The following is a 17,772-nucleotide window of genomic DNA, read 5'->3' on the forward strand; positions in this document are numbered from 1 at the left end:
GGACACACACCTTTCCAGGGGACACAGACAGAGCCCCCCAGGCTCCCCCCCAGCCCAGGGGTCCCCTCACACTCTGGGGGGGTCTGTGATCACACGTGTCCCTGTGTGTCCCACACGTGTGTCCCCCACCCTGAGGTCACCGGGGTCACCAGGACACTCAGCCAGAGCCTGGAGAGATGCTCAGCCCCCCAGGAAATGACCGGGGGGGTCTGGCAGGGCTCAGGGGGTGCTGATTTGGGGGTGCAGCCCCCCTGCCCCCCCTCCTGGGGGCCGGCTACGCCCTGACAGGGTAACACGGGCCAGCCAGACCCGCCCGTTCCTCTTCCCCACACCAGCAGCAGCGGCCGGAGCGCAGGCGAGTCGGGCTCTGTGGCTGGGAGGGGGAAGGGGGGGCAGGAAATACCCCACAGGGACCCCCCAGGAGCTGCCCAGTCCTGGAACAGCGGGATTGGGGTGGGGACCAGACTGGGCTGCACTGGTTTGTACTGGGAGGGGGGGTGTGATGGGAATGGGGGGTCCTGATTGCTGTTCCCCACCAGGCTCCCGGTGCAGTGGAGGGACCATGGGGCTCCCTGCAGTCCTGCTGATGCTGCTGCTGCCTCCTTCCACCTCCACGACCCCCGCGACCACCGTGTCCCCCTGCTGGGCCTTGCTGCCCACTCCCCATGGGCCGGACGAGCTGGACCTGAGCAACAGGAGCCGTGGATGCGCCGAGCTGGACTGGAGGCCGTTGCATGGGCACCGCCAGGTGAAGCTGAGGCACAACAACATCGAGGCCTTGAGCCCTTCATCCCACCTGGGGCCACGCACGGAGGAGCTGGACCTGGCAGAGAACAGGCTGCAGGAACTGCCCGATGGGTTCTTCACCAACGCCACCAGCCTGAGGATCCTGAGGTTGGAGGGGAATCCTCTCCCTGCTGTGCCCACCGCTGCTTTCCACCCATCACTGACCTTCCTCTCCGTGTCCTGTCGCTGTGATGTGCTGGGCACTGTCCTGACCCCCTGTGCCCGCCCGGGGATCCGGTGTGAGTGTTTCACATCCCACCAGCATCGCCACAACGTCACGGGATTTCACAGCCAGGAGTGCGGGCCCGGCGCGGGGCTGGTGGCCGGAGCGGTGGCCGGAGCGGTGGCCGGAGTGGCCGTGCTGGTGGCCGGGCTGGTGGCCGTGGTTCGGTGCCGGCGGAGGAGAGCGGGAGCTGCGGTGGGAGGTGTGGGAAGGGGGGAAAAGGATCTCACTGGAAATCTGAGGCAGCCCCGGTACATCAGCCGGGATGTCAGGATGGGCACCGCCGATGTCACCGATGTCACCGACAGCCCCGACTATGAGAATGTCTTTGTGAGCCCCGGCAGGGCCCCGGCGGCCCCACAGGGGTGGGCACAGGGGTGGCAGGAGCAGCGCTACAGGTGAGGCTGCGGCACAGGGAGTGGGGTGTTCTGGGAGTGGTCCATCCCCTCCCTGCTGGGCTGGGCCCTGATGGGTTGTCCTGGCCCGTCACACTTCCATCCTGTGCTGAACCTGACATCCCATCCCATCCCCACCCCATCCTCATCCCATCCCATCCCATCCCATGGATCCCATCCCATCTCATCTCATCCCATCCCATCCCATCCCATCCCATCCCCATCCCATCCCATCCCATCCCATCCCCACCCCATCCTCATCCCATCCCATCCCATGGATCCCATCCCATCCCATCCCCATCCTCTTCATCCTTTCCATCCTTTCCATCCCATCCCATGGATCCCATCCTATCGATCTCATCCCATTCCATGATGGGCCATCCTTCCCTTCCCTTCCCTTCCCTTCCCTTCCCTTCCCTTCCCTTCCCTTCCCTTCCCTTCCCTTCCCTTCCCTTCCCTTCCCTTCCCTTCCCTTCCCTTCCCTTCCCTTCCCTTCCCTTCCCTTCCCTTCCCTTCCCTTCCCTTCCCTTCCCTTCCCCATCCCAGCCCATCCCACCCCTGCCATTCCCCCCTCACTGTCCCCCCTGTCCCCAGCCCGCAGGTCCAGGAGGAGGATGAGGATTATTTCCTGGAGAGCTCGGCCGACCCCGGGGACCAGCCCATCTACGCCAACACCGTGGGCCTCACCGAGGACGTTTACATCATTCCTGACCAGTGAGGGGCTGGGGGGACACCGGGAGGGCTGGGGGGACACTCTCTGTCCCCCACTGATGGCCTTTCCCTGGCTGTCCCCAAGCCTGGAGGGGACAGGGACATTCCCCACAGCTGTGCAGGGTCACTCGTGTTTCCCTCACGCACATCCTGTGAGAAACTCCTTCTGCAGGGGGATTTTTTTAAAAATTTTTTCACAATCCCAGAGTCCCCTCCTTCGCCCCAGTTCTCACACTGAGGTGAGGGCTGAGCTGACATTTCCTGCCAGGGCTGAGGCCACTGACTGTGGGGACACTTTGGGCCACATCCGCCGGCAGCTGGGACCGAAATTTTGGGGTTGGGACAAGCACTGGGGGGTCCCTGGGGCTGGCTGGAGGAGCTGGGGCTGGGGCTGGGGCTGACCATGGGCCTTGGCTTCCTCTTCCCCTTTTGGGGCAATGGAGAGCAGGGGATGTTGTGCCTGCCTGGGGACGTGCTGGCGGTTGGGGACATCCGGTGCCACCTGCGCCCTCTTTTCCTGCTAAATCCGCCACTCTGGGGAACAAAGTTCCTTTTTTTTTTAATCCTCCTGTGCTGTTGGGTGCCATGGGCATGGAGGGACCCCGTGGTTTGTCTGGGTGTCCCCCTCAGCCCCCTGGGAGGCTTCACTGTGCCCCATTAAATGGTTTAATTATCTCTAATTACGTGTGTAGCTCGTGGTCTGTGGGGAATCCTGGGCAGGAATTGGGGTTTTCCCTGGGGGTTTTCCCTGGAGCTCCCAGAGCCTGTGACCCCAAAGGTCCCAAGGGATCAGGACACTCAAGGATATGTCCCCAAAGCCTTTGTCCCCAGGGCAGGGGTCTCAAGGGTCCAACACCCTCAAGGACAGGTCCCAAAGGAGGGGGTCTTAAAGGACCAGGACCCTCAGGGACAGGTCCCCAAAGCAGGGGGTCCTAAGGGACCAGGACTCTCAGGGACAAGTTCCCAAAGCAGGGGGTCCTAAGGGACCAGGACCCTCAGGGACAAGTTCCCAAAGCAGGGGGTCCTAAGGGACCAGGACCCTCAGGGACAGGTCCCCAGAGCTCGTGTCCCCAGACTGGGGGTCCCAAAGGACCAAGAGCAGGTCCCTCAAGTCCCTCTCCATCCCCACAGTTGCATCTCTCAGTCCCTGATCCCCAAATCCCCCACCCCAGAGCAGAGATCCCATATCCCATCTCCCCCAAACCCAAATCCCCACCCCAGGAGCTGCTGAGGGACTGGACACCCCCCAGGCCACCCCCTGGCAGAGGGGACAGACAGGAGCTGTGACCAGCAGAGCCACCCCAGTGACCCCTGGGGAGTCGCTTGTGTGCCACCAACCTCCCAGGGGGGGTTTCCCCCATCCCTTTGGTGTCCCAGGGCTGGAGTCACCTGGAAATGGGGCCAAAGTCACCTCCCAGCTGGATGTGTCCCCCCCCCAGGGGTCAGGGCTGTGCCCAGCTCACTTCCCAAGGACACAAACAACTCAAAGGTCTCTGGGAGCAGTGCCCAGGCATTACTCACACACACAACCACAGGGAAAGCTGTGAGGATTTACCAGCAAATCCACATGGAACCAGATCCCAGGGGAGATGAGGGTCTGAGGAGCTCAAGAGACCCCCCGAGATGTGCAGGAGGAGCAGCCAGAATCCCTGTTACAATCACTTTATTCATTGTTATTACATATTTTTTTTTTTTTTTTTTTTTTTTTTTTTTTTTTTTTTTGTGGAAATATATAAAATAGAAAATAAAAAAAACCATAAAAGCCCCCTTCCCTCTTTTACCTCTCCCCCCCCCAAAAAAAAGGATATTTTGATATAAAATACAAAATAAGTTAGAAATAAATAATTGGGTTGCATAAATAAGTCTCTGAGCAAAGAGGGTTTGGAGTGGGTTATGGACACCTGGGCACGGACCCATCTCAGCCCATCAGGGGTCTCAGGATCCACCTGCTCAATAAAATCTGGATTTAAATAAGAGGAGAGACGGGGGGAAAAGTCATTGTGGGGAAAGAATTCACAACTGGAGATGCTGGGGCTGAGCTGGGTGGCAGAGCTGGAGACCCCAGGACTGAGCTGGGCAGCAGAGCCAGGTCTGGAGTCACTTGGTGATGTGGATTTTTGGGATGTCCATGATGGAGACCCCATGGAGCTCAATGGTGTATCCAGGTCTGGTGTGGGATCACTTGGTGCCACAGGACGTAGATTTTGGCATGTGAATGCTGAAGACCTCATGGCTGAGCTCAGTGGTGGATCCAGGACTGGTGTGGGGTCACTTGGTGCCACAGGATGTGGATTTTGGGATGTGGATGCTGAAGACCTCATGGCTGAGCTCAATGGTGTGGGATCACTTGGTGCCACAGGATGTGGATTTTGGGATGTCAATGATGGAGACCCCATGGCTGAGCTCAGTGGTGGATCCAGGCCTGGTGTGGAGTCCCTTGGTGCCACAGGATGTGGATTTTGAGATGTGGGCACTGGAGACCTCATGTTTGGGTCAATGGTGAATCCAGGTCTGGAATGGAATCCCATGATCACAGGATGTGGATTTTTGGGATGTCAATGATGGAGACCCCAGGGCTGAGCACAATGGTGGATCCAGGACTGGAGTCATTTGGTGCCACAGGACGTGGATTTTGGCATGTAGATGATGGAGAACTCATGTTTGGGGTCAATGGTGGATCCAGGTCTGGAATGGAGTCCCCTGCTGCCACAGGATGTGGATTTTAGGACGCTGGAGCTCCCAGCAGTCAGGATGGCTTCACCCACACCCCATCTGGATCAGGCACAGTGACACCTGGTGACCAGCATGTCCTCGAAGAGGCTGGACACCAACCTGCCCTCGCTGTCCAGGTGCATCAGCACCATGGGGTCGTACTCTGCGGGGACACAGCAGGGCGGGGGCGCAGCCTTGGACAGGGAGTGCACTCTGGATTTGATCTGGGCGTGCATGCTGGCAGGTTTGTAGTTGTGGGGGCAGGAGCCCTCGCAGAACCTCATGTAGTAGCTGTTGGGGGCGATGACCCAGTCGGACCAGCCGATGTCGTGGAATGAAACCTTCAGAGATTTCAGGCAGCACCTCCCATCGCTCCTCCCGCATTCCTCCTCCAGCCCTCGGGCTTTCCTGGCTGCCCGAGCTGGATTCTCTTGGGTTTCCACCTCCAGCACCGGCGTTTCCCCCCAGGAGGTGACCAGAGCTGCCGAGATGTTGGTGGTGAAATCCAACTCCAGGCTCAGCGTCTCCTCCGGCCCGGCCACCCAAGGCTGGATGGCTCCTGTCACATCCAGGCTTGGGGAATTCTGCTCCAGCTCTTGGCTGTGGAGGAGTTGAGGGGTCCCTTCAGCCCCTTGAAGGGTGTAGATGGTGACTCGAGGTGGCACTGAGGTGTTGGGCAGGGATAGAGGCTGCTGGAAGAGTTTGAGCTTTGCTTGCACCACCTGGAGCTGGCGATGGAAATCGGCGGTGCGGGACAGCAGGAGGTGGTAACGATGGAGACCTCGGGGTTCCTCCGGGTGTTCCTGAGAGTTCTGGTGTCCCTGAGAGTTCTGGTGTCCTTGAGAGTCCCCATGTCCCTCGGGGATGTCCAGCCAGTGCCACACTGTGAGGACAGAGAGCACAGCTGATGTAAGAGGCAGCAATTCCCCCGTCAGCTCGGATTTGGGATCAGCCAAATTGCTGCCAAGGAATCGCCCACGTCCTCGGGGGTGATGGAAACTCTTTGCTGTGCTCGTGTTCAGAGTCACCAGCTCCAGGGATTTCCCCAGGCTGGAGGGTCTCAGTTTTCATGGGGTGTCACATTGGAGCACCCCCACCCACAGCCCAAGCAGCAGGAGGGGAATTATTTAAATTATTTAATTTAAATATTAATATTAATTAATTAATTTGATTATTTAAACACCCCTCTAGATGCAGCTAAACCCCTCAAACTTGACCTCCAAGCATGAAGGGAATTATTTAAATTATTTAAATTATTTAATTTAAATATTAATATTAATTAATTAATTTGATTATTTAAACACCCCCCCTAGATGCAGCTAAACCCCTCAAACTTGAGCTCCAGCTCAAGCAGCATGAAGGGAATTATTTAAATTATTTAATTTAAATATTAATATTAATTAATTAATTTGATTATTTAAACACCCCTCTAGATGCAGCTAAACCCCTCAAACTTGACCTCCAAGCATGAAGGGAATTATTTAAATTATTTAAATTATTTAATTTAAATATTAATATTAATTAATTAATTTGATTATTTAAACACCCCCCCTAGATGCAGCTAAACCCCTCAAACTGGAGCTCCAGCCCAAGCAGCATGAATATTTAATTTAAATATTAATATTAATTAATTAATTTGATTATTTAAATGCAGCTAAACCCCCAAACTGGAGCTCCAGGTGAGGATGGAGGGGTGACACCTCATTTTTTCCTTCTCCTCACCTCAAATCCCTCGAGCCCCCCAAACTTCCTCTGACCAAATCTTTCATCCCAACCCCCCTAATTTTATTTTTATTAATTTTTTTTAAGCCAAAGCTCTCCAGCATTGACTCCTCCCCTGTTCCAGGGCACAGGATGAGCGCGGCCACCTCTCTGCATGCCCGGTCATGTCCCCAAGGCAGCGAGGTGACATTTCCCAGCGCGGGGACACCACAAACGCCTGTCCCAGGGTGGGATGAGGAGAAAAAAAAAATCCCAACACCAACCCAGGTCCACTTACAGCTGGGGGTCAGACGGTGCAGCCTGGACACTGCTCCCTCCTTTTCCTCCTCCTGGCTCCTGTTCCTCGCCAGCTCCGCCGCTTTTTGCTGGTAGAGGCTCTGAGCTCTCAGGATGCTCCCCTGGTCCAGGCGCCGCTCAGGGATGGGGGGAGCCGCCATCCCCAGCCGCTCCAGGATCTCCTTTTTGATTCTTTCCAGCTGGAGCCTGTCCCCATCCCAGGCGTGGGGCCGGGAATTCACAGCCGAGAGGAGCAGCAGGAGCTGCAGGGAGGTGAAGGCGCTCAGCATCCTGCGGGGATTTATTCCCGAATTCCTTCTGCAGAGAAAAAACTGGATGTGAAAAAATGTGTTGCTGTTGCTGCTGCTGCTCCTCTTGCTGCTGCCAAAGGGGGAATGAATGAAGAGGACCCAGAGCTGGTTTTATAGGAGCGAACTTTGCCCGCCCTCCCCGGAGAGTGACGCCGGAGAGCTCCCGGCAGGGATCCCTCCTCTCCAAATGGGGTTTCCACCGGGAATTCTGGCAGGGCTGGGACAGGGGGATGTGGATAAGCGGGTAAAAATAGGGAATATTGGTTTTAGATGTGAATATTTCCCTTTCTAAGCTCATGTTTTCTCTATGGAGGGAATTCCCCTCCCCTCCTCTCCAAATGGGGTTTCCACCGGGAGCTCTGGCGGTGCTGGAGCAGGGGGATGTGGATAAGCCAGTAAAAATAGGGAATATTGTTTTTAGATGTAAATATTTCCATTTCTATGGATGGAGCTGCTCAGGGAATCCCCCTCCCCTCCAGCCGGCAGCTGGAGCAGTGCTGGGGCAGGGGGATGTGGATAAGCGGGTAAAAATAGGGAATATTGTTTTTAGATGTGAATATTTCCATTTCTAAGCTGATGTTTTCTCTATGGAGGGAATCCCCCTCCCCTCCAAATGGGGTTTCCACCAGGAATTCTGGCAGGGCTGGAACAGGGGGATGTGGATAAGCTGGTAAAAATAGGGAATATTGTTTTTAGATGTGAATATTTCCATTTCTAAGCTGATTTTTTTTTTCCTATGGAGGGAATCCCCCTCCCCTCCAGCAGCCGGCGGTGATGGAGAGGGGATAATGATAATAATAATAATAATGATGATAATAATAATGATGATGGTGATGATGAGAGTGATGATGGTGATGATGATGATGGTGATGATGATGATGGTGATGTGCAAGGCGAGAGCGCTGCATGCAACAACCCAAAAACCCAAATTTCCCATCCTCACCCACCTCCCCCTGCCCTCCACCCCAAGGATTTGGCTGATCCTCCTTCCCAAATCCCGGCAGGACAGGGATGGGATGAGGATGATGATGATGATGAGGAGGAGGAGGATGAGGAGGAGGAGGAGGCGGGTCCATCCAAAGGGGAGCGTGTCCGGAGCGTGTCCGGAGGGATGATGGGCCCTGGACCTTGTCCCAGGGGCAGGTGCGGCCCGGGGCAGGGAGGGAGGGAGGGAGGGAGGGAGGGATGATGTGAGCGCTCATCATGTGCGGATCCTGCTGAGGCAACCGCGGCCGGGGTTACGTCATCCCCAGCGCCGGGATGGAGCCGGGGGCACCCAGGGGTGGCACCGAGGGTGGCACCCAGGGGTGGCACAGGGCCAGGGGGGACGCGTGTGCTGGGACAGACAGGACCAGACCGGACCAGAGCAGAGCTGGGTCAGGAGGAAAGTCAAAGTGGGAATGAGACCCGGGGGGTTATTATAACATTCCTGGTTTATTCTCAAGGGGATGTTTGGACAAAAAAAAAAAACCCTAAAATCTCCCAAAGCCCCAAACCCCCGCAAAGCCCCCAACCCCCCCAAATCCCCCTAAAAACTCAAAAAAACCCCCCCAAAGCCCCCCAAAGCCCCAACCCCCCCCAAACCCCCAAAGCCTCAAAACCCCCCTCCAAAACCCCCCAAAACCCCAAAAACACCCCCAAAGCCCCAACCCCCCCCAAAAACACCCCCCAAAACAACTCAACCCCCCCAAAACTCCCCCCAAACCCCCCCAAAAACTCAAAAAACCCCGCCAAATTCCCCCCAAAGCCCCAACCCCCCGAAAGCCCTAAACCTCCCAAAAACTCAAAAAAAAAAAAAAAAAAAAAAAAAAAAAAAAATCCAACCCCCCCCCCCAAAAGCCCCAAACCCTCCCAACCCCCCCAAAAAAAACTAAAAAAAAAACCCCAACCCCCCCCAAGCCCCAAACCCCCCCAAAGCCCCAAACCCCCCCAAACTCCCCCAAAAACTCAAAAAAAAAACCCCCAAAACCCCCCCAAAAACCCCAACCCCCCAAAAAACTCTCCCACCCCCCAAAACAAAAACAAAAACAAACACAAACAAACAAACAAACAAAAAAAACCCCAACCAAACAAAAAAAAACCCCAAATAACCCCCCCCAAAAAAAAAAAACCAAAAAAACCAAAAAAAGTGAGCAGGGGATGAGATTTGCTCTGTCGCTTGAGGAAAAGGGTAAATCCTCCCCCTCCACCCCCCCGGGGCAGGCGAGGCCATTCCCAAAACGTCCTGAAGTGGATCCAAGCGCCCGGATCTGAGCTGTGCCGCCGCCAGGGCTGAACGTGCGTTAATCCTTTGATTTACAGCTCCTCATCCCCCTCCCCTCCCCTGCTCCTCCTCGGGACCGGCTCCAGCCTTGCCCCGGGTTTTTCTCACCCGCTTTCTCAAGGGGTTGCTTGAGGAGAAGCGGAGATGGAGTTTTTTCACCCCTAAAACACGAGAAAGGAGGAGTTTTTGGGGATGAACAGGGGATTGTCCTGGGTCTGGTTCCTCTGTCCTGGTCTGGATTTGTCCTTGCAGCAGGATGGGTGAGGAGGAGCAGGAATTCCTTCCCAAATTCCCATTTCACTGCTTTTTCCTTCCCAAAGCATCCACCTTGGGAATGAAATCCTAAGTGTGGAAAACTCAGGTTTGTCTCCAGGGTTTCATCCCATGTGGATTTGGGATTTTTCTCACCCGGTTTCTCAAGGGGTTGCTTGAGGCAAAGTGGAGATGGAGCTTTTTCACCCCTAAAACACGGGAAAGGAGGAGATTTTGGGGATGAACAGGGGATTGTCCCGGCTCTGGTTCCTCTGTTTTGTTCTTGCAGCAGGATGGGTGAGGAGGAGCAGGAATTCCTCCCCAAATCCCCATTTCACCATTTTTTCGTTCCCAGAGCATCCACCTTGGAATGAAATCCCAAGTGTGGAAAACTCAGGTTTGTCTCCAGGGTTTCATCCCATGTGGATTTGGGATTTTTCTCACTCGGTTTCTCAAGGGGTTGCCTGAGGAGAAACGGAGATGGAGTTTTTTTACTCCTAAAACACGGGAAAGGAGGAGTTTTTGGGGATGAACAGGGGATTGTCTTGACCCTGGCCCTGCTGTCCTGGTCTGGATTTGTCCTTGCAGCAGGATGGGTGAGGAGGAGCAGGAATTCCTTCCCAAATCCCCATTTCACCATTTTTCATTTCCCAAAGCATCCACCTTGGAATGAAACCCCCAGTGTGGATCGCAGGGAAAACTCAGGTTTATCTCCAGGGTTTCACCCCATGTGGGTTTGGGCTTTTTCTCACCCGCTTTCTCAAGGGGTTGCTTGAGGAGAAGCAGAAATGGAGTTTTTTCACCCCTAAAACACGGGAAAGGTGGAGTTTTTGGGGATGAACAGGGGATTGTCCCGGCTCTGGTTCCTCTGTTTTGTTCTTGCAGCAGGATGGGTGAGGAGGAGCAGGAATCCCCCCCAAATCCCCATTTCACCATTTTTCCCTTCCCAGAGCATCCACCTTGGGAATGAAATCCCACTTTCCACAGGGAAAACTCAGGTTTGTCTCCAGGGTTTTATCCCCTGTGGGTTTGGGCACCACGAGTGGGATATTTCCCACCCCTCCTGGGGATGGGGATCCAGGAGATCCCAGCTGGGCAGGGCTGAACTCCCCTCCTGTGCAGCCCCTTCCCACTGGGAATTCCCAGAGCCCCCAAACCAGCTGTGATCCCTCTCCCAAAAGGGATTTTACCAGATTTCAACCCTCCAGCCCCCCAAAATCCAGGGAAGACAGGAGAGGCAGCATCACCCCAGAAGGAAAAACCACCACACCATTCCCTCCCCTCTGGACATCTCCGTGTCCACATCAACCACCAGCCCCCTCCACCACCCCCAGGATGCCAAATGTGCTGATCCAGAGCCAAAAAATGCAGCTTTGGCACGTCCGGGTGTAGGAAGAGGCCCCCGACCTCTCTGGTGACATTGAGCAAGGCCCTTAAGAAACCCCAAAATCCCAAAAGTTCTGCTTTTGCAACGGGTTTTCTGCCCGTGGGTGGGAGCCCCTTATCCAGGAGTGACGCACTCCGAGAGCATCAATTTTGCCGGATGGAGCCGGATGTTTTTTTCCCCCCCTCTCTCCCTCAAAAAAGGCGCCAGCGCTGGAAGCTGGAGATTTACAGCCCAGGAAGGGCCATAAAACAGGGATTTTGGGAGCTCTGGTTTGATCCCGAGTGAGTGATGATGATGAAATGTCCCAGTGTGTCTTCACCAGCCTTGCGAGAGGGGGGATTGTGCAACTCGCGCATCCCACGTTTCCTCGGCTCTTCCTGGACACGTTCGGTGGTGGAAGGTCAGGTTCATCCGGTGCCTCCTCCCAGTTCAATCCATCCCGTGGCACAGATCTGGAGCAGGGATGCCCAGGGGATTGCTGGGGTGGGCTGAGGGTGAGGAGGATGGAGCTCTGGGAAGGCCAGGAAAAGCTCAGATTTGTCACTGCTGAGCCTGGAAAGGTTTGGAAGTGTCCAAGACCAGCCTGGATGGGGTTTGGAGCACCCTGGGACAGTGGAAAAAATGTCCCTGCCCACAGCAGGAATGGAACTTTAAGGTCTCTTCCAACAAAACCATTCCATAATTCTAAATAAATTATATTTTTCCCTTCTCCAGATGCTGGGGAGCACAGTGAGGACACACTTAAATTCCTCAAAATGCAGGAACTTCCCCATAGCTGCCCGAGCTGGCAGAAACTTTGGGGTTTTTCTGCAGAGTTCCTTATCACAAGCAGCAAAGAGGGGAAGTTCTGCCTTCCAGATTTTAGGGGCTGTCAGTTCCTCGCAGCTGTTGAGCAAAGGATCCACCCCAAAAAAAGTCCCCAGAGACCCCCCTGGGAATTGGTGGCATCACAGAGTGGAGGATCCCCAAAACCACTCAGGCTGAGCAAGCTGGATGCTGCAGGGAGGAAAAAAAAATAAAAATAAAGCAATTTATGCTTTCCTGTGGTGTTTTTCCATCCAAATGATAAGGAGGGAAGAGCAGCACATGAAGCTCCAATAAGTTTTTGGGATTTGGGCCTTGAGAGAAGTCAGAGCTGGAGGCTCCAGGAATTATTGGGGATGAGAAATCCCTCAGTGAGGCAGAACCCCAAGGTGGGGTTTTTGCTCCATCCCATCTCATTTCAGGTGTGGAAAGGGGCACAGAGGGATGGGAGACTGGACTCTCCCTCTGCTGCCAGCGTGGGATGTTTGGGAAGCTGCACCCCTCGTTTTCCCAGCTCCTGTCACGATGAATCGGCACAGTGGACGCCGCTCTGACCTTTGGATGTTTTTAAAATCAAAGACAACCAGGAAAGGGGGTCAGGCGAGCCAAAAAAACAAACCAGCAGATTTTGCCCCCACGTCGCAGCAGGAATCACTTTTTTTTTTTTTTTTCTTCCCTTTGCTGGCTGAGGGTTTACGGCATCTCCCAAAAATGAGACTTCTGCTCCACTTGGACAAAGACATTCCTGCCTCCGCAGTCAATGATTAACTGGGATTCCCAGCCCCCCCTCCCTGAGCTCGGGGAGTGCAGGAAATGCCTCTGATCCCACCACCAAAAATGGAAATTTGTCTTTGGGAAGTCCTCTGCTCACCCCACCTCTCCGCTCACCTTCCTGATGTTCTTTCTGCTTCCCAAAGGGTGTTTTTTCCTTGTGGAAATTGCCAGGTAAGGGCTGTGCTCTGCTGAGGATGGTTTTCAGTTTGCAGATATTAAATAGGATCCCTTGAGGGCATCGTGGAGTTGGATTTTGTGATCCTTGTGGGTCCCCATCCAGCTCAGGATGAGGATAAAGCTCAGCCTGGGCAGGATTGGTGTGATGGTTATTGAGAAGCAGCTTTAAAAAGCAGTTTTTTCGTGGTGGGAGCATTTTCCTGTTCAATCTCACCTTTCCAAAGTGCCAAAAAAACCCCCCTTTTTCTCCATTTTTGGTGCAGATCCAGGAGGAAATCCCAGGCCAAGGCTTTAGGGAGCACTGGGATCCCTTGGGATGGTGCTGAGCCCAGGAATGAAGCTCAAGGCTCTGAGGGAGCCACATCAGCTCTAAATCTTTCCTCCAAAAACCTTCCCAAAGCTGAGCAGGGGGAAAAAAAAACAGAAGGAACCAAATCCAACCTGGGCACATCCCAGAGCAGCATCTTTTTACCAAATAAACCCTTTAGGACACAATAAAAGGGAAGGACAAACTAGAAACTTCCTTAAAACTGCAGGATTTTAAGTGTGGATGCTTTAAATTATGGAAAAAGTAGATTAAGAAAACCAAACCCAACCTGGGCACATTCCTTTGACCAAGAAAGATGCCACAAGAGAAAGACAACACCAAAAAAGTAGGATTTTAAGAACCTGGATGATTTTTTGAAGCCCAAAACACAACAAGGCTGGGAAATCTGCTGGAGAACTGGGGGGAAGTCGCTGTCAGCTGGACCTCCAGGAGAAATAAATATATTTATTTGTAAATTCCCGGCCACGGCTGAGGCTCCGTGTGCCCATCAGGAGGGAAAAGGGTTTGTGTCCTTCGGCGGAGGGAAAAAAGCAGCACCAGGAGAGATTTTTTTATTCCCCTTTTCAGGGCTGGAGGAGCCGTGGTGGTGCTGGCTGGGAAGAAAATCCCATCCTGTGGCAGAAAATATTCATCTGCATCTCCTGGAGATGGGAAAAGGGAGGGAAAGTGAGGAGCTTTGGGATGGGGAATTATTTAAGGAGGGAATTATTTAAGGAGGGAATTATTTAAACAGGGAATTATTTAAACGGGGAATTATTTAAACGGGGAATTATTTAACTGGGAATTATTTAAGGAGGGGAATTATTTAACTGGGGAATTATTTAAACAGGGAATTATTTAACTGGGAATTATTTAAGGAGGGGAATTATTTAACTGGGGAATTATTTAAGCGGGGAATTATTTAACTGGGGAATTATTTAAGCAGAGCATCACCCCCGGAGCTGATCCCGGGAATCCTGCGCTGCCCTGGGAGTGTGTCCATCCCCAGGAATCCCATCCCAGGAGGGAACAGGCGGCAGATCCTGCCCTGGAATTGTGTCCATCCCCAGGAATCCCATCCCAGGAGGGAACAGGTAGCAGATCCTGCCCTGGGAGTGTGTCCATCCCCAGGAATCCCATCCCAGGAGGGAACAGGCGGCAGATCCTGCCCTGGGACAGGCCCACACACGCCTCACCAGCCAGGGCAGGAAATTCCAGCTCCAGAGAGGGGTTTGGGGTGGAAGGTCTGGGGAGTTTTCCCGCAGCACCTTCGGGTTTGATTTGTGAGCTGGGAAAAGCAGGGAGACGAGGAGGAGCGGGCTGCCAGATGGACCCTGCCCAAAAATCCCACCTCGTTTAGGAAGCGGGAGGAGCTGGGGAGGAGGAAAGAATGGCAGTGGAGGAGAAGAAGAAGAAAGAAGAAAGAAGAAGAAAAGAAGAAAAGAAGAAAAGGAGAAAGGAGAAAGGAGAAAGAAGAAAGGAAGAAAGGAAGAAAGGAAGAAAGGAAGAAAGGAGAAAGAAGAGGAAAGAGGAAAGAGGAAAGGAGAAAAGGAGAAAAGGAGAAAGAAAAGAAAGAAGAAGAAAGAAGAAGAAAGAAGAAAAGGAGAAAGGAGAAAAGAAGAAAGGAGAAGAAAGGAGAAAGAGGGAGAAAGAGGGAGAAAGAGGGAGAAAGAGGGAGAAAAAGAGAAAAGGAGAAAAGAAAGAAGAAGAAAAAAGAAAAGAAGAAAGGAGAAAGGAGAAAGAAGAAAGAGGAAAGGAGAAAGGAGGAGAAAGGAGAAAAGAAAGAAGAAAATAAGAAAATAAGAAAATAAGAAAAGAAAAGAAGAAAAGAAGAAAAGAAGAAGAAAAGAAGAAGAAAAGAAGAAGAAAAGAAGAAGAAAAGGAGAAAATGAGAAGAAAAGGAGAAAAGGAGAAAAGGAGAAAAGGAGAAAAGGAAGAAGAAAAGGAGAAAAGGAAGAAGAAGAAAAGGAGAAAGAAGAAAGAAGAAGAAAGGAAGAACAAAGGAAGAAGAAAGGAAGAAAGAAAGAAAAGAAGAAAAGAGAAAGAAGAAGAAACAAGAACAAGAAACAAGAAGAAAGAATTAAAATCCTTGGAGGGCCAGCCCACCAAAGGATCTTCTCTGTGTCCCCACCGAGGAACCCAAGCGGGAATGATCCATGAGGAAAATCCTCAGCGGGGACAAAACACAAACCCGGGATCTGTCCCCGCCACGCCAGGAAGGTTCTGTTTGTAAAATGAGCTCAGCGAGCACATGAGGAATGACATCAGCCCGGCAGGAAAATTCTCACCTTGGAAAGGGAATTCAAAGGGGAGTGAAGTCATTCAGGGCTTGGCTCGGTGGCCGCTCCCAGGAGCTCAAATCTCACCTGGGAGGGAGATCCCGAATTTTCCAGGTGCCTGGAGGGTGTTTGGTGTTGGTGGGTGGAATAAAAGCTCCATCTCCAAGGAAAGGCTGGAGAGCTCGGCAGGATCACCATGGCAGCTCAGGAAGAAAAAAAAAAAAAATTAAAAAAAATTAAAAATCCTAGAATTAGGGTATTAAATTAAAAAAAAAATTAAAAAAAAAAAAAAAAAAAAAAAAGGAAAAAAAATTCCTAGAATTAGGGCATTAAAAAAAAAATAATAATAAAAAAAAAAATAAAAAAAAAAAACAGAGAAAAAGCAGAGATTCCAGAAAAACAATGAGGATTTTTCCTTTCTGATCTTTGCTCCAGACAAAACCCACCTGGAGCAGGGGCATGGACCAAGCTGTGACCTCCCTGAGCCCCATTCTGCCAGAGTTTGATCTGGGTTTTAATTACCTCGGCTAATTAATCCAACTCCATCGTGCTCTGCCTGGATCCTGTGGACACCAACACCTGACACGGGCCTGTGCTGCTGTCCCTTCCCCTGGTGACACCCCTGTGCTGCTGTCCCTTCCCTGGTGACACCCCTGTGCTGCTGTCCCTTCTCCTGGTGACACCCCCTGTGCTCTGTCCCCTCCCCTGGTGACACCCCTGTGCTCTGTCCCTTCTCCTGGTGACACCCCTGTGCTGCTGTCCCCTCCCCTGGTGACACCCCCTGTGCTGCTGTCCCTTCCCTGGTGACACCCCTGTGCTGCTGTCCCTTCTCCTGGTGACACCCCCTGTGCTCTGTCCCCTCCCCTGGTGACACCCCTGTGCTGCTGTCCCTTCTCCTGGTGACACCCTGTGCTCTGTCCCTTCTCCTGGTGACACCCCTGTGCTGCTGTCCCTTCCCCTGGTGACACCCCTGTGCTCTGTCCCTTCTCCTGTGACACCCCCTGTGCTGCTGTCCCTTCTCCTGGTGACACCCCCTGTGCTCTGTCCCTTCCCCTGGTGACACCCCCTGTGCTCTGTCCCTTCCCTGGTGACACCCCCTGTGCTGCTGTCCCTTCCCTGGTGACACCCCTGTGCTCTGTCCCTTCTCCTGGTGACACCCCCTGTGCTCTGTCCCTTCCCCTGGTGACACCCCCTGTGCTCTGTCCCTTCTCCTGGTGACACCCCTGTGCTGCTGTCCCCTCCCCTGGTGACACCCCCTGTGCTGCTGTCCCCTCTCCTGGTGACACCCCTGTGCTCTGTCCCTTCTCCTGGTGACACCCCTGTGCTGCTGTCCCTTCTCCTGGTGACACCCCCTGTGCTCTGTCCCTTCTCCTGGTGACACCCCTGTGCTGCTGTCCCTTCTCCTGGTGACACCCCCTGTGCTCTGTCCCTTCTCCTGGTGACACCCCTGTGCTGCTGTCCCCTCTCCTGGTGACACCCCTGTGCTCTGTCCCTTCTCCTGGTGACACCCCTGTGCTGCTGTCCCTTCCCCTGGTGACACCCCTGTGCTCTGTCCCTTCTCCTGGTGACACCCCTGTGCTCTGTCCCTTCCCCTGGTGACACCCCCTGTGCTGCTGTCCCTTCCCTGGTGACACCCCTGTGCTCTGTCCCCTCCCCTGGTGACACCCCCTGTGCTCTGTCCCTTCTCCTGGTGACACCCCTGTGCTGCTGTCCCTTCCCCTGGTGACACCCCTGTGCTCTGTCCCTTCTCCTGGTGACACCCCTGTGCTCTGTCCCTTCCCCTGGTGACACCCCCTGTGCTCTGTCCCCTCTCCTGGTGACACCCCTGTGCTGCTGTCCCTTCTCCTGGTGACACCCCTGTGCTGCCACCTCTGCCACACCAGGGGAGGGGGACCAGGAGGAGCCCCCAGGACCATCCTGGGGCTGAGGAGGGTCTGGAGCCTCCAGATGTGCTGGATTCGAGCTGGGATCACCCAGTGATCCACTCCTGGATCAACATGGACCTGTCCAGGTGTCCTGGATGGAACTGGGATCACCCAGTGATCCACTCTGGGGTCAATGTGGAGCTGTCCAGGTGTCCTGGATCAGGTTGGAATCACCCAGTGATCCACTCTGGGATCAATGTGGAACTATCCAGGTGTCCTGGATCAACATGGACCTGTCCAAGTGTCCTGGATGGAGCTGGAATCACCCAGTGATCCACTCTGGGATCAATGTGGAGCTGTCCAGGTGTCCGGGATGGAGCTGGAGCTGTCCAGGTGTCCTGGATCGATCTGGAATCACCCAGTGACCCACTCCTGGATCAACGTGGAGCTGTCCAGGCGTCCTGGATGGAGGTGGAATTACCCAGTGATCCATTCTGGGATAGACATGGAGCTGTCCAGGTGTCCTGG

General features: G+C 53.6%; 2 protein-coding genes across 2 annotated transcripts; one reads left to right on the forward strand and one right to left on the reverse strand.

Annotated features, from left to right (window-relative positions):
• The first annotated feature begins 542 nt into the window (after positions 1-542).
• LRRC25 (leucine rich repeat containing 25) lies at positions 543-2,713 on the forward strand. The gene is made up of 2 exons (XM_083880072.1): positions 543-1,407; positions 1,999-2,713. Exons 1-2 carry the CDS (start codon positions 563-565, stop codon positions 2,120-2,122), a joined length of 969 nt encoding a protein of 322 aa, XP_083736198.1. The 5' UTR covers positions 543-562; the 3' UTR covers positions 2,123-2,713.
• Positions 2,714-4,786: 2,073 nt separating this feature from the next.
• GDF15 (growth differentiation factor 15) lies at positions 4,787-7,115 on the reverse strand (the record flags this gene model as incomplete). The annotated part of the gene is made up of 2 exons (XM_083880201.1): positions 4,787-5,710; positions 6,575-7,115. The coding sequence occupies 2 exons, from the start codon at positions 7,113-7,115 to the stop codon at positions 4,893-4,895; spliced, it is 1,359 nt and encodes a 452-aa protein (XP_083736327.1). The 3' UTR covers positions 4,787-4,892.
• Between the last annotated feature and the right edge of the window lie 10,657 nt (positions 7,116-17,772).

This window comes from Zosterops lateralis (assembly GCF_965231275.1).
Source record: "Zosterops lateralis genome assembly, chromosome: 29".
In the NCBI taxonomy this organism is placed as follows: domain Eukaryota; kingdom Metazoa; phylum Chordata; class Aves; order Passeriformes; family Zosteropidae; genus Zosterops; species Zosterops lateralis.